The sequence below is a fragment of the Chamaea fasciata genome, unplaced genomic scaffold (assembly GCF_029207755.1).
Source record: "Chamaea fasciata isolate MVZ Bird 193981 ecotype frontalis unplaced genomic scaffold, bChaFas1.0.hap1 SCAF_9, whole genome shotgun sequence".
Taxonomy (NCBI): Eukaryota; Metazoa; Chordata; class Aves; order Passeriformes; family Sylviidae; genus Chamaea; species Chamaea fasciata.
In genome coordinates this window covers 29,126,548-29,152,620 of record NW_027094094.1, presented here as the reverse complement: position 1 = coordinate 29,152,620, position 26,073 = coordinate 29,126,548, and the positions used below count along the sequence as shown (strand labels likewise).

The following is a 26,073-nucleotide window of genomic DNA, read 5'->3' as shown; positions in this document are numbered from 1 at the left end:
AGCTTGTTGTTCAGAGTGGCAATTTTCAGGTCCTTTGGACGGGGATATAGAGCTGTTGGAAAGGTAAACATCTCATCTAGCAATTTCTTCAGGAGAATGTTGTGCCTTTTATTGTTTGGATCTGCCTGGGAGTGGCTTTAAGATCCAGTAACCTGATCTTTTATCACTCTTGGAGGCTTCCTTTTCTGGTATGCCCTGATGCATTCAACACATGTCGGTATTGTACGCGACCGGCAACCCGAACGATTCGGGCTGACTTTCGGTGTCTGCGAGAAAAGGCAAATCACGGGCTGGTGAGCCCTTCGGAGCCCTGCCAGCGTCTGCAGCTGATCGCTGCCTGCCTCATCAACTCCATTTGAGAGACTGGCAGCGCTCCGGGTGACCAGGCGAGGAAACGTGGACGAGATCTGATCTCGGGAGTAAAGACTGGTTAAGGAGCAGAGAGAGGAAAACGCCTTTGCTTCTCTGGAGAGGGATCGGACTGATGTGAGAACAGCCCGTTTCTCACGGGGGAAAGCAGAGCGAGGCTATGAGCGATCCCCGGCTGTGCAGGAGGAGCAGAGGCTGCCTTTAGGAGCAGTTATTCTGTTACTTGTCTGAGAAGCGTCAGCAGATGGACTTTGGTTTCAGCGCTGCGAATACTTGAGTGGCTTTGCATGTTGGAATACAAGCAGTGATCTCTTTGATTCCCCTTCCCCCGAACGTTTACCTGCTGAAAAAATGAGCGAGGAAGCAAAGGAGAAAAATGCTAAACCAGCTCACAGGAAAAAGAAGGGAAAAAAGGTAACTCCCTGTACAGACAGTCGGCTGTAATTCTGTTTTTGACTCATTTTGTGTTCGACCTATTTGCTTCTGGGTGTGGAGTGGCTTTGGTTTGATAATTTGTTTTGAATAAGGATGGTGGTAGAATCAGGATGGTTCTGTTTATGCTAGATGCTGATGGGTGTGTTCTTTGCTGGAATCAGTATTACCATTGCAACTCAGTTGTTTTGCATTATTTGGTGTTCCTGGCTTTAAGTATATGTTAGCTACAGAATTTCAATGTGATTATAGTTTTCATTGTGTGTTCCAAACATAGGATTACAGATAAACAGGTATCTGAATGAAGCCTTTTTCAAAGGAGAGACTGATAATCAACATGTGCTCATGTAAATGAATATCATGGACATGGCTAAGAAAAACAAGTTTACAATAAGCAGTAATCTTATGAAAGCTATGGTTTTTGTTGTGTGTCCCTTTGATCAGTTTTATATATTTTTGGGGCTTGAAATTACTGTGGTCAATTAAATTCTGGAATAAAATTCCAGTTTCAGGGAGACAAATTTCTCTTATGGCGTAAGCCTTTTGCCTGAAACTGTACTTAAGAGACAAATTTGCTTATTACCTTCTATGTTGCAGTTTTTTGCCTTCCTGATATCCATGTAATTTCCACCTCCCACTTGGAAAATGATGATTTTCATGTGTTTATACTCAAAAAACAGATTGGTAAATCTAGGAAGCACACTTCTTCAGCTTTTTCTAACTTGTTTTAAATATTAACTTGGTATCTTAATTTATAATGACTGCTGTAAAAAAAAAAGACATCTGAAAGGTTTATCATTGTTGCAGAGAATATATTCAGACTCCCACCCTTTATTTTCTGAGCATGTGTTTGCCTTCCTACCATATGAAAGTGTATGACAGCCTCATAGTTAATCCATTTCCTTGGTGAAGGATTCAGTGCTGGTTGTTGAAAAAGCAAATTAAACCATATTGGCCCTTCCATTCTCCCAGAATTGCAAAGAGCTGCTTTTGAAGGAGGCATGGGAAAATATAATTGAAATCACTTTTAATGGTAAATTAGGATACCTTCCTGACATATGTTTCTGTCAGGGTTGATAGGTTGCCTCAGGACTAGGGGATACATTTACACCTAAATTCTGGGGTGGGTTGTAAGTTTTGACTGTTAATGTTTTACCATGTTATAGAAAGAATTTTTATGGTATCCAACAATCTAGTCACAGTTTTATAGCACGCACCACTTCCTAGGGCTGAAGCTCATACAGATGATCCATGTATTCTAGAGGACCAACCCAACTGCCAACAAGACAGAGCAGCCCAGGGTATTGAGGATTAAGCAAACTTTGGAGTCTCACCTGCTGTTCCAGCAATGGCTGGTCACAGCCTGCTTGTATTGTCACCTGGAGAAGGTGATACTTCTGTAGGCACAGCTGGCCCTGCCCAAATCCCCCCTCTGGTGACTGGGGCGCTGTCACTGGCCTCTGGGGGGTGGCTGGAGGGAACAATGGGACACATTTACATTTGTGAGATTCTGCTGTGAGCACGGGAGGCCAAAGGCACGGTGCTGGTGTCTTGTGAGGTAATGGCAAAGGCTCCCTTCGTGCCTTGAGCCTTGGCCACAGGAGCTGCAGCCAAAACCAGGGTGTGACTGCAAACATTTGTGTTTCAACATGGAGCGACTGCGGCTCCTTAAACCTGCAGGAAGCGGTCTATTCCTCCTCGGTCTGATTTCTCCTTCGTGCTGTTGGAATCCTGGAGGCAGCTAGGATGTGCTGTGTTGGGCTGGAGCATGTCTCTCATGACTATTTGCACATTAAGGCTGCTTCCATGTCACTGTTAGACACGGGCTTGATCCAGGACGGCCTGATGGGAAGGGGACTGCTCTATTTTAAATAGGCAGCCATCATTTTTCTGGTTTTGACAGAAATTTGCCCTTCTTTTCTTTGGGGGGGAAGGTTTTAAATTTATTGTTTTGATTCAGAAGATGAATCCCTGAATGGCCAGTGAGGGTGTACTTGAAGAGCGTTACTGAGCTAACCAAGAGGATTTAGATAAACAAATGGTATTTGGTTGTAAACTCCTGAGCCGAGTGAAGATTGGATTTGTGGTTCCAGTGAGCTATGCCACCTGTCCATCCTAGAGAAGGTATCCTGAAATGGGTATTTCCTGCCTTCCTGTTCTCTTTAGATACTTCCTTTCTTGGCAGCTGTGCTTTCTCCATATTTAGCCTTTCCCTTGCCTTCTGTCTCGTTTATCTCTAGAGTCGAGTGGTGGCAAGTCTTCCTTCTCTTTCACTGCTGTTCATGTCCCATTCCCTCTCCATCCACTCTTGGTTTTCCTGTTCTTACACAATTTCTGAAATAAATACGCAGGAGGGGCCGCAAGGAAAAGGTCACTCCATTTGCTATAGGGAAAATGCAATCAGCGGCGTCTGTTCAGATTTTCCAGAGTTAGATGATTAGGTTCTACCTCAAAAATAAGCCTTCACCTGGCAAACAGGGTCTCACTTCTGAGCACAAAGCCATGCAGTAGCTCTGCATTTAGAACAGATTGGCCAAAGGAATAGATTTTCAGCAAGTATGCTGAAAATACCAGTCTTGGTGGGGAGGATAAAGATAAGAAACCACCCAGGGAGGTGTCACTGAGATTTGTTGAGAAGGATGGACAATTTAGATGAAAGCAGAACAATGCTTTGTTTTAGCACTGGAGTATTCAGCGGGGATACAGCTTTCAAAGGATGATTAAGGTATCACATCAATATTTATTGCTGAGGCTGCGCTGGATAGGATTAGCTCTGATGGAATAGGAAGCCTAATTAGTTTCTCTGCTTCATCCTTCAGGGTTCCTCCCTTCCAGCAGCCTGTGCCTCTTGTGCTTGAGTGTCAGTTGTCCTGCAATTTCCAGCCACATTTTTACGTTATTTTGAAACAGCCAAGTTGAAACCCAAGGCCTTGTGGAAGAGCTTTATCCCCTATGTTTGTGTCATCACTTTCCAGTAAATTTTGGAATCTCAGTTATAGGAGAGCTCTGAACTCAGCTGTCATTAGAGATGTAAGATGTGCTTTGCTTTTTAACAAAAGAGTATTCTTTCCTCTTCCCCTTCAAACTGCAAGAATGAAATTAGCCATGAAAATTCCTTGGTCTTCTGAAGCTTTGAAAGGTATTCAGAAGTGCAGGAATTAAAAATAAATTAGACCAGCCCAAAACTTTTGTTGTAATTTTTTTCCCCCACTTCATTTCATGGTTATTGGCTGGGCATCAGTCACTTCTGAGTAGTGGGAAATTTCACATTAAACTCTTGTACCAGAAGCTTTGCTGAAAATGCATATTTTTTGATTTGAGGAATCTTTTGTTCCCCTTCTTCCTCTGCCTCCTCCAGGATCTTTAGAAAACCTGCACAATTACGGTTGCTGATGTCTCTCAGTGTATGCGTTGTGTAAATCAGTAATGAAAACTCTTAAAAGAAATGTGTAAATACAGTTTCTTCTTAGAAGTACACAGGAGAGAGCTCATGCTGACCTCTTAAGGTCATTCTAATCTGTTTATTAATTCACCTGTCTGCCTTGCTTAGTTGATCACTGTAGCATGATTTCAGCATTGTGTTCCATTGCTTTCTATCAAGAATGAAAACCTTGTGCAGGGAAGAGCCAGCTGCTTATGCAGCAGGTGAAAAATCACTGTTTGGGGTCAGGCTGCTTAGGGCAGCCAGCATTATTTTTTGGACTGATAGGCAGTTTAGCTCAATCCACTTTTCTTGAGCCAACACCCTGGGCCCACTGCACTGGGAACACACTTTGCAATCTCTGCCAGGGACATTTGCTCTGTCGTAGCTCCAAGGTTTGACTCAGCAGCATTAGTGGCAGTCTCCAGAGGGGACTCTTCCGTTGTGGCACACTGCTGAAAATCTGGTCAGCAGTGTGTCCTGGGATGAGAAATTTCAAGGGGTAGAAATTTCAATTTGTGCGGGGACAGGGAGATCAGAGGCTCCTGGGTGTGATGAGCTATTCCCCACTGCAGGATCAGCAGTGATCTGAAGAAGAGCTATCCATGGCTCTGGTGGAGCTGGATCAGGTCCTTTATAAGCAAAGCCTCTCTCTCCTGACATGACATCACTGATTTTAGTGGAGCCAATGTCAGGGCGCCTGAGCTCTTGGCATTTCATCATTACGTGGTCAGATGATTAATCTCTGTGTGTATGGTGGCAGTGGATCTTCCGGCGCTCGTAACTCAGCACCGGTGAATACCAGCTTTTGTCATGACCAGATGAGCACTCATGTTTTGTTTCTGACATTTGTGGTGATGTTGCACTTATTTCAAAGCTGTCTCTTACCACTAGATTCGCTAATGTTGGTTGCTTCAGTTCCTGTGCACATTATTGTTGTCGGGGGAGAGTATTCACTGCTGCTTGCTCCCACTGGAGGAGCGCTCATTGCTAATGATAAAGAAAATGCTCATGGTAGACTTTTCTGAATAGTTTTGTAGCTTTTAATTTATTCATAAAATTAAGTTATTATGTGGAGTGTAAATTGATTTCCAAATTTGGGTTGTTTCTGACAAGCTGAGAAATGAAAATCTGCTTAGATTTGTGAAACAAAATGCAAATAGACTCTATAGGGAAACCGTATCTATTCTTGTCTTTGTAAATAAAGTTTATACTGTGTTGTTAATTTCAAGTTTCTAAGGATGAGAAATGGTTCTTATAGGTTTAAATGTAATTATATGGTGATAGTCTTAATCCTTAGTATGTCAATACATCCTATGCTGAAAATTGAATTTGGTGGATGATAAATAGATTTGGGTTGGCCTTGCCTGCAAATTTCTACTTGTTCGGCTTTAGCATCCATTTTATCGATGTGATAGATTTTTAACCTCACATTTTCAGCCGATATGTTAAAGAGGAAACAAAGCACAAAGAGCCCCTGGAACTTATGGAAGATACTCCTCATTTGCATGTCCAAATAACAAATGCCCAGGAACAGTGGAATGGAGTAGTTTTCAATCATTATGACTATCCTTAAACCTAATTGTTTTCTGAAACTTTATGCTTTAAAACAGTTTTCCCTTGAATCAAATACATTTACATTTTCTTGCCATCTCAGTTTTCCGAACTGACATAGAAAAATTAAAATGTATTGATTCCTGTCACTCAATTGGAATCACTTTGGTACATGGTAATGCTTTCTGTCTTTTATCATACTCGAACAAAAGAAAACATATGTAATGGAAAGTTAAAAACCTTACTGTTTTGAATGTACCTTTTCCCTGGAGAAAATACTCTAATTGACATTATCCAGCTTTGGTAGTATTAGTTAGCAGCTCCTGGCCCCTAGGCACATATGGTTCAGAAATTGTAGGGTGTCTCTAGTCATTATAGTCTATATGAAATGAAGCAGCATGGTGTGTTATGCTACTCATGTTTTTAACATAATTCACCCTGGATAAGTGACACAACTTGTAACTTGAGTGACAGTCCTTCCATCTTGCTGCTCAATTACCACTCCTGCTGAAAAAACAATGATTTTTTTTAACATGCTTTTTTTGACAGAGGAATCTTGAAATTTGTGAGAGAATATGAAACCTGAGTTAGATTACTGGATCGTGTGACACAAGTTCATCTACAGTTTTGAGCTTTTCCCAGAAAATTCATGTGTGAATAGTTCTTGTCCTTCCGATGAATAGGTCTAAGAAGTACAAGCACAACTGTGGAAAAGTGCTTCAGTTGATTTCTTTTTTCCTCCTCTTCACTAAATTCTGCCCCTCTTGTGGCAGTCTCCCCCTTGTTTCAATGAGCCACATTTCCAGCTGCTGTAGGACTACTCATTTCTCCATGCTGCCGTCTTTCTAAGGGATGTGCTGCCTTCTCCCCTTTTTGTTTTTGAATTTCTCTTTCAGCATGTCCTCACTGCTTTTCTGCGCTATTCCTTCCCTTGAATGACCCTGTCAGTGCACGTCCTCCATCAGGAACTTGATGGCCTTGAGTCCAGTTTTGGGTTGAACCTTCTGTGCTCTCAGCACTTCCCTCATGTTGCTCTGCCCCTTTATGGTGGGTTTTCCATCTCCAGAATGGAGCCCGTGTGCTTTCACCTCTTCTGTCACCCACAGGACCCCTGAAGGGTCCGTTTCCTTGGTGGTGCTTGCTGGGTGCAGGTTGGCAGAGCAGGAGTGCCGTGGGAAGTGTTCCAGCATGACTTGGGTTGTTGCTGGCGCCTCAGCTGGAGGACTTCCAGTGTCTCCTACTCCACAAGCTGGGCACTTACTGTCCAGGCCAGGTTGTCTCCTTTGCAGTAAATTGTTTTAAGTACAATTAGGTTACAATTAGATTTGATTACGGAAAGTGGGTTTGAGCTGCAAGAGGCACAGTGGATCAGCTCCAGTTCCATCTTGCAGCTCTGCAGTCATCAGTGCGACAGGGACCAGTATGGAAGTTTTTGTAACAGTCTTTATTAAACCCCTATGTAAACTTCAAATTATTTTGGATCATTTGGAGACCTTTCCCAGCTTCCTTAGACCGTGAATGGTCTCTGTTCAACCTCTTTTTTCCAAACCCTATGACTGATGCAGCCATGGAATTCGGTAGGTCTTAGTGAAAGCACCTAGGTAGGTCTGGTAGGTGTTGAAGTGCTTATCACAGTTACATAATGGTTGTCACTTAAGCTAAAAATACTTTGATCAATCTGTCAATCTCAGATTGAGAAAACTATCTACATCTGGGCATCCCCCTTTGAATTCCTGACAAGAGCCTGTATATCTGCATAACCCTGAGTGAGCATGGGCTTGTTCCTCAGCCTCCTCACCCCGTTTCCAGCTTGTGGAGGTGGTGTTGGAACCTGCAGCTTTACTCCACCTCTGGCTGACTCCAGGTAGAGTAGAGGATGGTGCTGTGCGGAGTTCCTGAGCTCCAGAGAGCCAACACTCTGCTGGGACAGAACTACTTCTATCCCCTCTGTCTGTTGAAAATAGCAAGGTAGCTTAGCAGAGAAGGGGTAATTACAGAAGTAGGCAATTGAGGGGTTTAAGCTGAAAAAGCAGATGTTGCTGAAGCTCCGTGTTAGCTTCCTATGCTGAAAACAGGACACCGTGTCTGCCAGTTGGATCTTTCCCTGGGCAGAAAGGTTCACCTTCAGGATTTAAATCTAAATGCTGCATAAAAACATTTTATTAAATTGGTGTAAGGTCCTTATTTCAAGTGATGAAGCTTTTTGGTATCTGGTCAAGCCAATAATGTAATGAATTCTCATTGATCAGTCTTCTAAAGACCTCAGACTTGAAGTTTGTAGTATGTGTAATAGTAATGCATTTTTTAACAGAAACAATAATTGCCACATTGTCTCCCAGTTATTTTCTAACTTGGTAATGAGGTGGGAGCTGTTGCATTCCTCTGGCTGCCAGGTGCTGGCTCAGTTAGTTGAAAGTATTTGCTGGATAAATGGCAGCAGGCATGAACTTTCCTATCCTTTCTTTCCCAAACCAGCATGGGGCAAACTTGGCATTTTTCCATTAGCATGGAAGGTGAGGAATTAATTGGCTAGGTAGGCTAAAACTACACATGTATATTTTATTTAGCATTTCTCTGTAATGTAAGATGCCCCATGTCTTATTATGCCTAAATTGAATGCATAGCTAAGTCTATTTAAGACACTTAAGGTGTCTAAAATAGAGACTTAAATCAGTCTCTTAAATCAGAGACTTGTTTCAGATTTGTGCTCACAAGAGATTGTGTATGCTGAGGAATCTCTATGGTGCATTAGCAATTTGTGAATGTAAACAAGGAGTGATTTGTCTGAAACATTTTTTAAAGCATCTTGCATTGAGAAAGGGAATAGTATAGAGAAATATGGTAGTTCATATTCATCATTAAATCTGTTTCATGGCTTTGTTTAAAATTGCTGTTTAAAATTTTAAAATTGTTTAAAATTTGATGGGAATGATACTTTTTTGGGTGGTAATGTCAATATAACCATTATGTATTGCTGATGTTTGTGTGGCCTTCTTCCAGTTTGGTTTAAGTTTATATTCCTATCAAACAGATTGCTGCAAGCTGTGTTCTTCCTCTATTTTTGAGTCTGTCATTCGTGGAACAATCTGTAGTGAACAATTTTATCAATTTTGGTCTTAATGAAATAATATAAAACACAAAGGTGAAAAGAATACCAGCAGTACAGTTTGGTATTTGTGTGATATCCCCTAACAGTGTTTTTAAGGAGATGCTTAGTCAGGGAGTGGCTGATGTTTTTAAACAAGGTCCCATCACTAATTTCCATCAGTCAGTTTCTAAACTAGAAAGTAAGAATCTTTCTGAAAAGCTCTTGAATATGTTGATAAGACACTTTAAATCTGAGTGATTCTAGTGTGCTGGAAGTTGCTAATTATCTTGGAATTTGTGTCAGAGGGGTGAATGGGAGAATCTGGGAAATTAGGGAGGTGGTAGAGGAAGTGGAAGCAGAAGGTCCATCCTTGGTGGCATTTCCTTGGGCAACAACAGGGAGAGGACACTCACCCTCTTCTCCTTATTTCCAGCATTTTTCTCTTGGATGGGGCGGTGCCTGGGCTTGTTTGCCTCCTAAGAGACAGGGATATACTGGTCTTGCATCCCATGAGACTAAATGCTGTTTGCTGAAGCACTCCAAAACAGGAGGTGCGGTATGTGATGAGGGTGAAATTCATCCTGATGGGGATGGCTCTCTCCAGGCAAAACCTCAGCCGGGTGTGAGGGATGTGAATGCAGAATGCAGAGCCCTCAGGCAGAGTCCTTGGCATGCACAGGTACTCTCCTCAGATGGGGCTAATGCTGTGCAGGTGATGCAGAGGGCTCTTCCCCTTTCCCCTGCTCCCCTAAACAGACCTGTAATTTCATTTACTTAATTACTGTTGTGTTTGCTTGGGAGGCAGTATCACTACTAATTGGTAATTAATATTTGCAGTAGAATGCCAGCGTGGAGTTACCACAGGGGAAAGCCTTAGCAAATGGAGTGATGTCACTTGGAAGAGTTTTCCAGCTGAAAATTTGTTATCAGGGATGGTCTGTGTAATTCTGGCAGCTGGTTCCACTCACATTCTACTGTCTCTGAAGGACACATCCCAGAGAGGGGTTTTATTTAATAGTCCTTTTATTTTAGAAAAACCTAAATATGGGGATGTCAGTCCACCCTAAACCATAGTGAGATTTAGCTATTTCAGTCATTCAGGCACCACAAATTTAAGCCTGTTTGGGACAGAGTGGTTTGTCAGTCACTTTTCTTGTCTAAATTCAGTTTTCAAACAAGTTTCATTTAGAGCATTTCTTGGTCTTCATGTGTGTTCATTGCACAAATCTTGTACAGCTCCTTCAAAAGAATAGATGATGAGTATAAGAGACAATGGAAGCAATTAACCTCTTTCCTTTCATTACTACCTATCCTGCACTATGTCTTTTCTTCTTAGAGCTCCTTCCACACCAGTTACATGCAGCATCCTGGCCTTCCTTGCCACTTGGTAAACACTTTTCTGTCAGTAGGAGCATCTTCTGAAATAGTTTTGGAAGGCAAAACTAAGAAAAAGTGTTTCTTAGGCAGGTGAAATGAGTAAATGGCTTTGCTTTTGTACCCAGAAGAGTCATTCTATCATTCATCATTCAGTCCTAGGTGAAAATGAAGCTTTATATTATTTTAGAATGCATCCATGGAGCATAAAAGGATATTATTAACCTTTTTTTAAAGAAAGAAGTATTGTGAGCATAAATGTAATGATAGTTTTAAGTAACAAAAACCAGGTGGGTAATGTGTATAGCAAGGCAGATAGGGATGTGAATCAAAGTACAGCTACAGTTAGGTGATTCAAGCCTGCTTATTTTACTGATATTTTAACATGAGAATAAAAGGCATTTCAAGGGTGGCGCTAACAATATTGTAATCAGCTACTAGGAAATTATTTGAGGAAAAAGGTTCCCAAGTAGCTATAGCAAACTTGTGTTAAATATAGTTTATAGGGTTTTCACTGTTTTGTTCTTAAAGCAGATTTCAGCAGCCACCTCTTTTAAATTTTTTTTTAATATACAGTTGGAGATAAATATTCTAAAAATGTGAAAATTATGAGTAACTTTAAAAATACGTAAAAATTTTGTTATGGAAGCTTATAACTGACTAATGCATTAAATTTAACAACTAAGTAACTCAATAAATGAAAGTTTTTGAAGATCAACTGCTGGCAGTTAAAATAAAACCAAAGAGAATGTCTATTCATCCACAGGTATAGATGAAACTGTCAGGAATATTGAAATATTGTATTTGCAGTAAGGGCTGCAGGTGATTTGTCTGAAAGCTGAACTTTTTAAAGTGGAATAGTGGCCTGAAACATTCTAATTCATGATGCTACTAAAGAGAAATTGAAGAGAAAAATTTAAGGCTGAATTTCAGAGTAACTTGTAAACAGGAGCATAACTTCTTTTATTGAATTTAGGAGTATAGTTAAACTCAAGAACTGCAACATTTTCTGTTTTATCGAGCCCTCAGATATACCAGTTTGAGCGGCCACATGACTGGTGGTATGCCCAGATTCGTGCTGAGCCTGGTAACATTACCACATTTCTTGGCAACTTAGTATTGTAAAAAACTAAAAATCAAGTGGAATATCTGGAAACAGGTATTTTTCAAATCTCTCTCTTTCAGGAGGGAGATTTGACATTTTCTTTAAAAACTTCTTTAAAAACAAGCCCCAGGAATAGGAGCCCACGGGTGCTGTGTGAAGACTGCGGAGCAGCCCCAGCTGGGCATCGTATGCAGGGTGCAGGTTCGTTCTGCATTGCCCTCTAGCGTTGCCTTTAAATAGGAACCAAACGAACCCAAACAAACCCAAATGCAACGAAACTGAGAAGTTATTTGCTTCCACCTTAATATTTTCTTTTGCTGCACCAAGCCTCTTATCCCTGATGCGATGTCTGTTATGTAATGAGTTCAACTGTGTGCTTGTTTTCCCTCTTTACTTGGATGTAAAGCAGGTGTCCACAGCTACAAATATTCCACTTACCCTTTCCAGGCATCTTTGTTATAGCCATGGCTTGACTTTCTAATACAGGGATTTCCTGTCTCTCTCCATGCCTTCTCCTTTCCTTTGTAATACACACACACGGATATAGCAGAGAATGGTGTCCTTCCTACTCCTTGTCATGTCTCAGGCTTTTCATTTATGAAAATCTATAGCTGAGTTAAATGAAAAGATGTCTTTACAATGGAATGTTTCACTCTGAGCTGCACAGCCAGCCTTTGACTTCTGTATGCACTCACCATTCTGCTTTTAGGTGTTGGCTGCAGTGAGATCTTGAAAGCAAACTTAACATGTGGCCACCCATCACTTTGTTTTTCACTTCTCTACACATACATATGTATTTGTAGGAAGCTCCATTGTGGCAGAACTGACCCTAATGTCAAATTAAATGCAAAGCAGGCAGGGCCAGTTTGGAGAGGCAGCCCTTTGCAGTGACCTTGAGAGGAAGAGAGCTCCCATGGGCTGCACCGTCCAACTATTCCCTGTACGGGAAACTGCGAGTGAGAAGAAAGCAGCACAGATTCTGCCTTATTTCTGGAGTGGGTGTTTTTATCATCAGATTTCAGAGCCTGGTATTTACACCTGATTGTAAACCAGGGCAAACATGGCTCATTTTCTCGAAATTACATTTAACGGAAGGGACCTATCCACCTGATACTTGGTAAATTGCTTCCAAGCCTACCAGAAAACCTCTGCAGCAGTAAGGAAAAGGAGGTTAGCAATCTAGAAAAGTTTGAGTATGAGGCAGGCAAGCTGGCTGCATTCAGAGAGATCTGCTGTTCTGTTTTTTGGCAGGTCATGCAGTGCATGAGGAGCGGTGCTTTCCTGACCTGTAAAGCTGCTGGCTGTGACTGCAGCTGGTGTTGAGGACACTCTGGAAATGGAGGAGCAGGGCTAACCAGCTACTAGTCTTTGGGTCTGTTGAGGTCTTCATCACTTTTTAAAATGACCAAGAACACTTTGGTGGTAGGATGGTGGAGATGGACAAAGAACCATCTGTTCTCATGGTGCTCACCTTGCTTCTTTTATTATTGCTTTCTCTTCTTTAGGTCTTCCACATACTTTAAGTTCTATCATTTGTTTTATGCTATTCTCCAAAATAGAAGGGGAAATCTGCTTGCAAAGGATGTGACTAAAGAATGGTCAGCATATCTCTTACAGATATTTTTTCCTCAGCCGTGTTTTAGACACCGGTAGATTTCAGATACTGCTGGATCAGTTTGCTCCATTATGGTGTTGTCAGAAGTTTAAAGTATATATAAAATGTATTCACAGTGATAGTAAGATTGCTTACAGCAAGTTTAGGAATAAATTTATGTATTGCATCCTAGGTCTTTTTCTCACCTTTTAAATTTACTGTGAGCACGCTGAGAAATGAAAATGACAGAGTTACCACTGCTCCCAATCTTAGTGGTCCTGAAATAGTGTCCTTTTCTCATCTTGTTCAAGTCTCTGTAGGGCACCCTGAAAGGACAGCAAATTTCAGCAAACAGCAGAAGTGTGTTGAGTTACTAAAGTCAGCATCACTTTTGTAGTCATTTGAGCTTTATTTAGGATTGGTATCCTTTTTCTTCCTTTTTTTTTTTCAATCTTGACAGGAATACTGATTTTTATTGGGACAAGTTCATAAAAACAGGAGTTCATGCTCCTTTCTGGAACAGGAACTAAGCAGGAACATGTCATCCTTTTCGTTTGTTTGTTTTTCAGAAATCCTTGTAGGTTTGGAAACAAGAAGAAGGTTTTCTATAGGTGCAAGAAAATAATTTGGGGTGTTTGTACAGTCAGTCTAATGAGGAGTGCAGGAAATCTGAGGGGGAAAACCCCACGGTACTTGAACTTAGACATTTTCCCGTTATCCAGAATATAATCTCTGTAATTGCAAATCCACACTATAAATACACAATAGCACTTTGCCTGTGAGATTGTAAAATATAGTTCGAGGGCTTTGTCAAATGCAGTTACTGTTTTGTCTTCTGATGTTTGTTACTTGTGCTTGAAGCTATTCCACAGCTGTGAGGGGACAGGACTAGTTCTAAAATAGGAAACAAAATGTTAATCTGTGCGGGGCTGGATTGTAGAGCAAAATGTCAAAAAAGACTATTAACTACTGTTTAAGGTTTGGACAGTTGAGAAGTCTGATGAAACAAGAGCATACAATAATTTTTCTGAAGGTTACCTTAAATGCAGTAAAGGAAAATGCCCAGATCTGGGCAAAATCCAGGTCTGTAATACAGGTTGTTGAAAGTGAGCGCCCAAATCTTTGCCCCTTAACACCTGCCAGCACATTTCCTGTCAAAGCTGCAGAATTAAGTCCAGGAGTAGTCCTGACTCTCTTTATCTCACTCCTATGGCAAGGATTAATATTGACTAGACTTTTTGTCTAAAGCCAAAATTTTCAGAAGGCAAACGAGGAGCAGAGATTACAGAGTGCTCCAGTTCTCAAGTGTTGAGCACTCAGCAGCTTCACTGAAGAGTGGGAGTTGCTTGTCTGTTCAGCAGTTTTAAAATCAGGCTACTTGTTTGGCCCGACTTAGCCTGTGAGGTTTTTTTTAAATGCATTACAGCACACTTCTGTGAATGACTATTAACAATGCAATGATGCAATTCTTTGCCATTCATGATGATAGGCATACTTCAGGGTCCATGCTGAGATAAATCCCACAAAACTAGGAACAGGTTTATAATTAGAGAGGGGGAAGGGGAGAGAAAGTTATTTGGAACATATTTTTTTGCTTTGTCTTTATTTCTGAAAATGTGTGATATGTCCATCTGGAGCTAAGCAATATCTGTGCTCAGTTGGTTGGGAAGAGAATGATGGAATGTTCTGACAAATCCTCTTCTCACAGCAGCTTCTATCCCAGGAGCAGCTCTTCCCTTACTTGGCTGTAGCAGTCATACTCCCATGAACTGAGTCTAGGTCTCTGTCGTAGAGAGCTGGTCATGCACAGGATAGAGGCTGAAATAGCCAGTCATAGTTTTGGCTTGAATTTTCTCTTCTGAAATTTTAGCCTTTTTTTTTTTTTTAGGTATTCCACCACCATCACATTTTGTAAGGTTTTGTAAGTGTTTTGTGGTTCATCTCATCACTGGGGTGTTCATTTCAGCAGAAAGGAATAGTGCCTCAGAGACCTGAATATTTAGCATACAAAGTGCATTTTAAAAAATCTACCCAGAGTATTACATTCTGAACTGTTCCCTCCTTATAATCATGGTGCTGAACGTATATTGAAATGCATCTGTAAAGAAAAACCTCAGTTGGTTCTGTGGGCTAATTAGGGGCCGAGAATGTAAGTGACCACTTAATTTTAGGACTGTTCAGAAGGGAGAGGCTTTTTGTATTGTTTTCACATGTTTCCTAAGTAAATAACTTCCTGATGCTGCATTAGTGACAACTGCATACGAGTGTGTGGTTTATACTGGGGGTGACAAGGGTTGTCAGTGTTCAGGAGAGTGCAAGTTGAACTTTTTAATGCACTGTGGTCTTTAGCCCAATATTTAAAGTGCCGGCACCTTGTGCTGAGTTAGTTACAGCTGTCAAAGTATAAAAGTGACGCTGTGTTGGAGTTTGAGGAGTTTTCCATTGCTTTTGAGGCTGAGGTAGTGGTGAGGTGCTGATAGTGGAGCAGGATGCACTCTGCAGGGCAATTTGGGCCTTGTAGAGATCCCCTTAAGGGAATAATGTAGAGAAATCCTGATTTCTTCCTGGTCAAAATTCCTGTTTCCTTACAGCCAATGTGCAGAATAGACGTGTGAAGTGTTACCAGCCCCTCAACCCTCGTGTCTAAACTGATGCTGTGAAGACATGAAAACAATTGTTACAGAATTGAAATTTTTTGTAGCCTGATTAGTTTTATCCTTGGAAAATGAACACCCTGGTGGGATTTTTAAATAACCTTTAGATTTTTTCATTATGTTAATGCATATTAATTCATGGCAGAATTAATCATATCTTGATTCATATTGTACACTGCTTGGATTTAGTCATTAATGCAGAAATTGATGTGGTCCAAAAGAAGAAATGTCATCTTATTCACTTAATGTTGTTATACATTTCTTCTAAGGTCAGGTTTCCATATAATGGTAGTATGATGCAAATAAACACGTCATTCTTAGTCCTTTATCAAATAATGTGAAGGAAAAATGAGTCTTTATTCCTAACCAGGAATGCATGTTTAGCATATACACCACCAAGAATAAAAGAAATCCTGAGCCGTTATTCTCTGATTCAGCAGGAGGCATGGACAATCTGTCCTTGTTTTGCTTTCTTTGGGGAAAAAAAAAAAATCAAAATCAAGCATAACATCCCCCCTCAAAAAACCTCAGAACAAGGATTGGATGAAGTAGGCACCTGGACTTCAGACTTTGCTTCAGGAGGATATTGTTCATGGAAATCACTGGATTGTGAGGAAAGTATGGAAGAACTGAAGAAGAACTTATCTGCATCTGATTGCATTGTTACCTGTCCAAAAGCATAACCAAATCCAAACCTCAGGCAGCTGCCATAGTCCCATTGCAGAAATGTGACTACCATTGCAGCAGGGAAAGGAATGTAACATCCACAGTTTACAGAATGAGCTTAAAATGATCATTATCTATAATAGCTTTATATTTGTGCCAGTATAAAAAAATATAAAAATATAAAACCAAAATATGCTTTGGGTAATATGTATGATGTGTAACCTGAAGTACAGAATTTTGTGTTTTCCTGCTTCAGCGTTAGTATTTGAGGCTTTTGCAGTTTTGGAGGGTTTGAGGTTTTGTGGGACCTTCACACTTCACCTGAATTGAACAGAAGCTGTTACAAGTCTGTCCTTGCAAAAAATCAACGTTGAGAAGAATGTTGTCAGTGATTTGGGGAGGGAACAGAAGGGGAGGAGATTTGGGGCATCTGCCTTGAAAGTGGGTTATCATCTATACTTGACATGTCGTTGTCTCTCTGTCATCTATATTTATTGCAGTGAAAAGTGGATACATGCTGCTTCCAAACCCAAATTTGCCATTCATTTCCTTTGTACTCATTCAGAATGGGTATAAACAGTTACCAAATCTACCAGGCACACCAGGGTTTGCATGTCAGTACTGAGGTTTGCTGCCCTGATGGTGGGGCTGTCAGGAAACAGGTACTCATAAAAGCAGAGGCAAGGTCCTGAGAGGCTACAGCATTTCAAGGCAAGTTGTAATTGTTTGTAAAGTAAAAGTATCTGGAAATGAAAATATGTGTGTGGGGGGGTTAATCAACAATCACTGTAATTTTGCTTTAATTTCCTTTTTATAGTCATGTTCAGTGGAAATTAATAGGGGCAGTAAAACTCTTTACAATTATTTTGCTGCAGTATTTATGTACCTTCATTTCTGAACTGCCTGTTAAAGTTAAAAGCGAAAATTCAGCCATGAACAGAGAACAGCCACTCGCTGTGTGCTGAGATATCTGTGGGGTTTCCCTGGCACCTTTTTGGTTCACTGAACCCCCAGAAAATAGTAGCTTGCTTACAGCCAGGACCCTTTATGACTTGTAAACATGATATGAGGGTGCATAACCACCGTGAGTTTACACTCAGCTGGTAGGATTTCCATCCTCATCCGGTGAGGATTTACATTTTTGACTGATCTCCAGCACTTCCGTTGCCTCCCAGGGACAGGGGTGTGCATCCGAGGCACTGCAGGCTCCAGTCAGAGGTGGTAACCAAAGTGCACAACCCAGTTGCTCTTTCCAGGTGTTATATTTTTAGTATATTCCAATGGTTTGTTGAATACCTAAATAGTGCTTAGTGAGTTATGGTAGTTTTGGGGAATTATGTGAGTCATCGTACTTGCCACATCCGTGTTTGGAATTGCTGTATATTCATTCTGTCTCATAAGAGTTCTTCATAACTTTTCTTAAATGACTACTTAACTAAGCCCCAAGTGGCTTTTAATTTAGACATTTCGTAACCCTAAGAGGAATTTAAGGACAGGAATCCATTTTGGTTGACTGTGACAACTTTGTGTTGATTGTTGCTAAGAAAATGTATGCATCTCCTCCCTGCTGAACGAGTGATTGGCACTTCACTAATTTCAAGTAATTCAAATAATTACAGCAAGCAAATCTATTGAGCAGAGTGATCCATTGCCAGGATAAGCATTAGCACTAATGGCTATCTCAGCAAAATCTTGGGTGGCAGACAGCACAAAATGGCAGTGCTGGCAGCCTTTTTTTGTGATGAATTACGTTGTGAGAAATGAGGTCTGTGTGCTTATGGTGAGGCAAGAAAGGTACATTCTATTTCAGTTGAAATGTAGGAATCAAACCCCAGGTGTATAAAAAAATCTCTCTCTAACTGTGGAATGTATCATCTGGCCCACAGTAATCTCTTTGGCAGATGTGCAGACCTGTTTAGGGCCACGGTGCTGGAGGCAAAGTGTGGCCAGAGGGGCTTGGCATTGGTCTGAAGCCTCAGCATGGGATTTCCAGCATGCAAATGTTCTCATCTCCTGGAACAGCCAGGAAGTCTGATGGTGGGTCCCTGGGGTTTGCTTCCCTCCTCTGACATGACACTGAGAGGATGATCCTGAATGATCTTTTCTCTGCTTTGTAGCAGGGGGTTGGTGTACAGCCACTCTTGTATGTCCTCACATTGGCTAACTTGAGTACAGCCAAAGAACTGTAAGTGGAAAAAAAGAGCAGGGTTTTTTTTTTTTTTTGGATTTTGAAGTATATTAGGGGAATGTACAGATGGAAGCCTGGTCCCTTTGACATGGTGGTATCAGCAAAATAATCCGTGTGAGCTGCCGGAAAGATGCAAGCTGGAGGGTGTGATTGAAGCCTGACCTTCCAGGGTGAGCTTAAAGGAGTATGCTCGCCACAGAGTATAAACACAGCAGTTACCATTCTTATCTGCTCAGCTTGCTCTATATTGAAAACTTACCACAAAGCTTGAAAAGAATAATTAAAATAAAAATTACTTGTGTATTCATTGTAGTTTATCTGTTTGTTTGTTTTGGCTACTAGCTGTTGATTATTTATGTACATTTCAAGTACAAGAACTTTGGGGAAATACTATTTTGGTATAATACCTAAATATAGACAAGTGTTCTTGCTAGAATTAATAGCTACCAAAATAAATGATCTCATTGCACACAGATATGAAATATCTGTGATGTAGGATGGAATGCAAGATCTATAATGTTCAGAGTAGTGTATATCTTGTTTATTAAGATACCTCTATAGTGAGAAGGCTTTGTGTGAAGAAACCATCTTGCAGAACTGTTAGCTTTCTCTCTCCCTTTGCTCTGTATATGTATTTTAAAAAAGATGTTATTTCCTTTAGGTTTTGATTATTATTTTTCTGCTGTTTGAAGTCTTTTGCCCAGCTGCAAATTATGTGTTACAGAAATGGAGGAGAATGTTCTCAGCTATAAATGCCCTAGCTAACAGACACAGCCAGTTTGGCTATCTGGTTACTATGGTGAGAGCTGGGGAGGATGCCTGTAGCACATCAGTCCGTGTTGTTCGGGCAGACTGTTTTTAATTTCCTGGGATTGCTTGCGAGCTGTAATATTAATCTATTTGTATCCTCTTTCAGCACTTCCTTTGCTTTGCAGTGTAAGCCCCTTAATATAGATTGAGTGGAGGAGAGCAGCTTTGCCCTCCTTGCTGCCTGTCCGAGGTGCCCAGTGTGGCTGGAGAAAGGGATGACCTCATGTGCCGCAGGCAGGAAGCAGAGCTGATTAGTCTGCCTCCAGAGATGCCACTGCAGGGTGTGACTGGGGTGTTATAAATCTGCTCAGGAACATTTGCTTCCCTGGAAGAGGTGACCACGGAAACATGCATAGGACAAAAAAAAAAAAATAAATCAAAAAACCCCTGAGCACATACTCATCAATGTTTGGTTGCCTGTTGGTATGAGCAGATGATAATTCCTTCCACATAACATGATAGGGATTCTCCATTCTATTCTGAGTTCCCTAAGTCAAATGACATCTCCCCCCCTCATCCTTCCCCCCACCATGTTGAAATGTTTTTCACAAAACAGGATAATCCTCACCACACATCTCAGAAGGGACTCACCTCAAGACAGTGTTGGAATTCTGTACTTAATCCACAACCTACTGATTCAGGTCAGAGGTTTGAAGCTTTTGGCTGGTGACTGGTAGATATAGGGGTTCACATCCCTTCATGGAGAGGAAAATGAGTCTTTCTCGAATCCACACAAGTAGGACGTGGAGCTGTAAGGCCAAAAGCAGGCAAGGCAAGAAGAGCATGTCAGTATGGCATGATGATTATTTTTCCAGCTGAATTACTTGTCAAATTTGAAATGCATCTGTAATCAGGCTGAAACAGCCTTTTCAGATACTGTTGCTGAATATTGGATAAATAGTTGCATAAATTATTTCTGATGATGTGGTATATATGGCATTATTGTCTCTGTGGAAATTAGCATATTTAGTATTACTGAATTAATATTACTAAAATCTGTTCTTCTGAATGCATCCACGACACTACTTTCTTCATTTTACTTTTTAGCAGATTCAGCAAAGGAGCATTTTATTTCAGTTGCCAAATGCAGTAATGGTAGCAAAAGCAGCTATCACCAAAGTGAAAAAGAAGTGACTTGGTTATTTGTTGAATAAGAGCTTAAATATCACAGATTTGAATGAGCTAGCTTGCCACCTTGAGTCTCCTAGCACAAGTCTGTGTTTGCAGAATTGGAATGTCAGTCAGAGGTGATAGGGCACAGAAATGGAAATATGGCAGATTTCCTAGGAGAACAGAGGAAGGAAAAATGACAGCAGAACAGAACACAGGAAATCTAAAGTAGCAGGGCATAGACAGGGTTTGAGAATCAGGGGAATACAGGAGTGACAAGAGGGGATCATCTCTAAGCTTCCTCTTGCTCTGATCAGCAAGAGGAAGCTTAGAGATGATGTGGTAGCAATAAAAGCTGTCCAGTTTGCAATCAAAACAGAGGCAAAGCAGTGGGCAACACAAACCAAGGTTTATAAGTGACTAACAAATTTTCATCCTATCTACCTTAATGTGAAATATAGGATGCTGCTTGCTACCTTACTGACGAGTACACATCATGCATGCGATTTACTGATTGGCCACCACAGCCCTGTAAAGGGGTCACTGATAAATGTCCCTGTACTGCTGCAGCAAAGGACATGTTTCAATGTGTTTGACTTAAGCTGCATTGCCTGACTGAGACTTACATAGTAAGAAAGAGCCAGGAGAGTTGAAATCATTTTTTTCTGCAATTCCTAGCGCTCCAGTTTTGAGTACTTTGCTTGGCCTCTGTCCTCAAAGCCTTGGGTAGTTTAGAGTTGCTGTAGTACTCCTTGTTTCACTGCGAACCACAAATAGAGCTGGGAAAAAAACCCAAGAAGGATCAATTTGTAGTCCTGTGCTGTAACTTCTGAACCGCTTTCATACAAAACAAAACCAACCAGCAGCGATTCTTCATCACTGGCAGCTTGAAAGGTAGTACACAGTATTGTAGGTGATGTGTTTCAGAGCTTGTAGTGAAGTTGTTTCCTGTATTGGAGATCTTAGTCCAATGTTTTTAATGAAGTTTACTGGCCTGAAGGTAAGATGCTAAAATGTAAAACACCTTTCCTAAGTGGTTAGTCTTTAATAGGGTTGCAAGAGTATACTCTGAAAGTAGTTGATTGTGTATTTGTACTCTAGCAAGAACACAATTTTAGCAGTAGCAAACCCGCTATAATTTCCATGTCACCATTTCAATCCACTGAAGTCTGCAAGAAAGAGGATGAATTGGGTAAGTGAAAGCGTTAACAGAGTGGAAAGAAAACTAGTCAGGGGGATTTCTGACTGTTATCCAACTGCAGCGACACAGAGTGAGGCCAGCCAGGAAGACTGATGTGTTTCATAGCATGAGCTATCAAAAACTGACACCATCTCCGGATTAGCAGCCAAAAAAAGCTGCTGCGTGTGCTCAGGGTGTATTTAGTTACCTTGCTATATCCCTGCTATGGCAGGTTAATACTTGAATTCGTACTGCCTGCTTTTGCCTTTGTTGTCTTCTCTTGGGGGTTCCACCATTGGTAAGACAGTGGCACTGATGGGATTAAGCCTGGATGTTATCTCCCCTCACTGGCATCTCAAAAATCAATCTGGAAATGCTAGAGGGTGATCTTTTCAGAAGGGAAGAAAAACAAAAAATGTGAAACTCCTCGATTTGTTCAGTGCACTCCTTCCCCTTTGCATTTTCTCTTTCACTTTCAATGGAATTTTTAAGGGGAAAAATAACGTAATTAAACCAACTTCAGGATAATCTGTGCTCCTCTCCTCAGATGCATGAGACAATGAGCACATTTTCCTCAGGACCAGGGTGAGATAGGTCTATTTTGCTGCTGAAAAATGGCAGTGGTGGAAAAACTGACTATTGAGGTAGTTACTCTTGGAACTCCTTTATTCATGAGTTCGAATTTATGTAAATAGGGACTTAGGACTGGAAGCTTCTGCATGAAATCACTGGTGACAAGTCCTCAGAGCTTGTTTTGTCCTTTTTAAGACTCTGCATCGTGTATCTGTCATGGAGTTTTATACTGAAAGTATGGGAGAAGCATAGCTGATGGTAAACACGTTTATCTGATGAACTAAATCAATGGCACCCACTTAAACTGGCACAGATGTGCTAATAAGCAGGGGTTGCTGTAGATTTTGCAGATTTTATATACAGTTTTGAAGCTTTTAATGTGACTAATACATATGTATTTTCTTATTTAAAAGAATTGGACAAATTAACACTGGAAACACTTTGGAAATGACTGGCTTTCTCTGGAGATGTGTAAGTGTGGAAATATGGGAGAGCATGGAAAGTAATTTTGTTCTCTCTGACTGATAATTTGTCAGATGCAAAGGCTCAAAGAAGATCCTGCTCACTGGAAGCAGAATCTGCTGCTCTCTCTTGATATGAAGAGCACTTAGTATGAAAACTTTCACACTATGTTGTTCTGTATGCCATGAACTTGATATAGGGAGAAACTTGATTAATGCTTGGCAGTGTTCATGTATTCAGTAACAATTTACCCATCTTCTCACTCCCCTGCCTCACTTTTTTCTGTTCATTGCTCTCCAGTATTGCACACAATTTCAATGAAGTCTTGATGTAACACCTCTCTTCCCTCAATGTAAAGGCACTGTTTTTCAGTGCAGTTCCTAGAAGAGGTTTGAGAGCTTAAATAGCAACTTGGCCTCTTTTTCCATGGCCATGTCTCAGAGCATGCCAGTCAATCTGAGAGCAGGCATTTGGGGTGCAGGAAGCTAATCTTAGCCTTCCTGTTAGGGAAAGTGGCTCCTCTCTCGAGCCCCATGTGGCTTTGGAGCTGTCCACTAGTGGCTGACAAGCCAGAACCCAAAAGCACATGATGCTGTAGGTGTGAAGGATGCGGATGAACAGGAATTACCAAGTCTGAGCTGCAGACCTCGCTGGGGCTCTCTGAGGCAGTGAGGTGAGGAGGGCTGGCAGGGCAGCTGGTGCTGCTGTGCTGTCAGCAGGAGTGGCTGCCTCCCAAAGGTGCTTCCTGATCTTATGGTGGTTAGCTTTGGAAGAAGGCCCCAGATGTTTGCAGCCACTTCTTCCGTAAGCTGAGCTGGGCAGGGCAGGCAGAATTTCAGGAATATTCAGTGTTAGAAATACCCTTCCCCCCAGCTCAATCCCACTATGTCCCTGTGTGGTCTCACTGGGTTTGGGGCTCCAGAATGGGAAGAAGATGGGAGATCCTGTGTTATTTGGTCAGTTACTAAATGGTTTTCTGCTGGTGTTTCTGACACGGGTTTGTAAAAGATCAACTTAACTCAGAAATGTTCTCCCTCTGTCAGTTCCACAAGCCACTAGGATTTGGGAATGGTTTCTCCATCTTTGCTGTGCAGTAGGATGAGGGGAGATAAGAGATTTGCAGCTGCACAGAAGAAGGGTTGTGTTCCTGTCTGAGATGGAAATGAAAGCATTTTTGTCTCCACTTTTCAGTATGAGGGGATGACAGGCAGAGAGGGAATGCAGACTTCCAGCTAACACTGGCAGATGTTCCTAATAGAGAGGAGGAACATTTCCATTTTGTGTTCCAGTTAATTTTCAATCATGTCCAGGCAAAATGAAGGAAGCTCGGAAGAGGGTACAACAGTGAAAAAAAGCAATTGATGACAATCTAGGAAATTGAAAAATCCAATCCAGTTTTTGTCACCAGTTAAAGCTGAAACTGTTTAATTTGAAAAAGAAATAAAACATAGCTCTGACTTATCACTCCAATTACTTTTGCATTATTTCAGTTGATTTTAAATGTGAGTGAAAAGGGAGGAGGCGTGGGGCACTGTCTCTGTTTACTGCACAGAAACTCTTAGTTCTCTTAATGTGTTTAAATAAGCAATTACACTGCAGGGAAGGAATATAATGGTGTAATGCAAGATGTCTTAGAGCTCCTTCAGTCTTTTCCTTTGTCTCTTGTGAGGAGATGAATTGCTGTTTTCTTTGCAGGAGGCATTCAGCTAGCCAAAACCTGCTAATTATTTGTTGTCTTGGTTATCTTTTGCATACATGCCATTCGCTGGACAGTCATCATGAAATAGTAAATGCCAATGCAGGATGGTTGTAGGATGCTTTTGGGAGGAAGAGATGGTGTGCTTAGAGTGAAAAAACAGTCAGGAAAGGAAAGACAGTCTGAGAAATAACAGCCTTCAGTTTCAGCTGCTGTTTTGAGATGCTGAAGAGCCTGAGCTGAGGCATTCCTGTGTAGTAAAGTATAATTGTAAGTTGGTTTTTAATAGTAGCAAAGAATCTATAATTATCCTCAGAGGCCTTTTATGCTGTGTTCTGCATGAGGTAAGGACCTAGTCCTTGTCTTCAACCTTTTTACCATCTAAATGATAAGAAATTGAAGAACAAATTATGTGTTTAGGGAGAATATAAAACAACCATGATGGTTCTATTTCGCCTCTAGATTTTGCTGTCTAAATACTTGTCTTTTGCACAGAAGGCACAAATTTGGAAGGCTTGTTAGGATGGAGGTGGTAATAATAGTAACAAAAAGGAAACCTGTCTATGGAGCTCCCAGGGGAGGAGCACATGGTCAGCCAGCTGCTGGAGGGGCTTGGAGTTCAGCATAAAGTGAGCACTGGTACTATCCTGGTGTTTTGAAAGGCTGAGAGCAGTTCTGTTTCCTCCATAAGGCTGGGGGTCTTTGTAGGGAATCTGGAGGATGAAGAGGCTCACTAGATATTTAGATATTTTTATTTTTTCTCCTGATCTGCTATGCAGTTTCTAGGCAAATGCATGCTCCTGCTCACCCAGCAGACCTTGACCTGATGTCCTGAGCCCCTGGGGAAGCGCTAACCTCTCTGTCAACAGTGAGGATAGAACTAAATGGGAGACAGAAACTTTGCCCATATTGTCATTGCTGTAGCTTTTCATATGCAATCTTACATTACCCCTAGTTGAATTGCATTCTGGCTATAAGCTGAAGAGCAAGCTGTTTCACAAGCTGTGATCAGTGGACCAGTAGCTATTAGGAGAGTGGAAGTAAGTTCTTGAAGCAGTGACACTGTCTCCTTTCCTGTAAATAATTGGAGTTGACTGCTGCAGTGATATCCTGGTGTCTGTGTTTCTATGCAAGCCTTTTGCCAGCTCTCTCTAGAAGCAGCACAGGTTGGTTTGATACAGACAGCCATACTTCCTGAACATGCTGTAGAGTTTCCCAAATAGTCTTTGCAACTTTCCAAAGAACAGTGTGACATGGGGGACTGAATCCATGTGGCTTAATGATTTTTCTCAACTTTCACTGTCTTCCTGTTCTTTTACTCTGAAATAACTCATTTTTTAGAATTCCGTGTGTGTGTGTGTCTGCACAGAGTGGGGTTGGCAGCTCTGTTCAGTCTGACCTGGCTGCTGAAGTAGTAGTGTGGAAGTTCTGCAGCTATGTTGGTGAAGTGCTGCACCTGGAAACTTTGCGTGACTTTTACTGTGACTTTCTGTTCCACAACACCTTCTGCCACTGGCTTCAGACCATACATTTGGCGCTTTTTTTTGTCAAAGCTGCCTGGTGGGTGAAGGTGATGTGCCCTTTCTTCTGGTGGAGATAACTTGATTTGTGCAGAGCTCTTAACTGACTCACTCAAATAAAAAGTATTTGCCAGTGGCACTGCACTGTCATGTGTAATGTGTCACCTTTTACTAATGGGGCCAATAATATGAGTCTCACCTGCAGAATGTTTGTATTGCTGAACTTGAATTGCTTGCTGCTCTTCCATGAAAAAAAACCCCCATGAGTAACCGTCTA

At 41.3% G+C, this 26,073-nt stretch overlaps 1 protein-coding gene across 1 annotated transcript in view; it reads left to right on the top strand.

Annotated features, from left to right (window-relative positions):
• Nucleotides 1-225: 225 nt before the first annotated feature.
• Nucleotides 226-26,073, top strand: part of ANK3 (ankyrin 3) — a 291,984-nt gene continuing 266,136 nt past the window's right edge. The window contains exon 1 of the mRNA XM_066191661.1: nucleotides 226-783. Coding sequence (XP_066047758.1) covers nucleotides 721-783 — 63 coding nt within the window. The 5' untranslated portion in view covers nucleotides 226-720. The remainder of the gene's footprint in view (nucleotides 784-26,073) is intronic.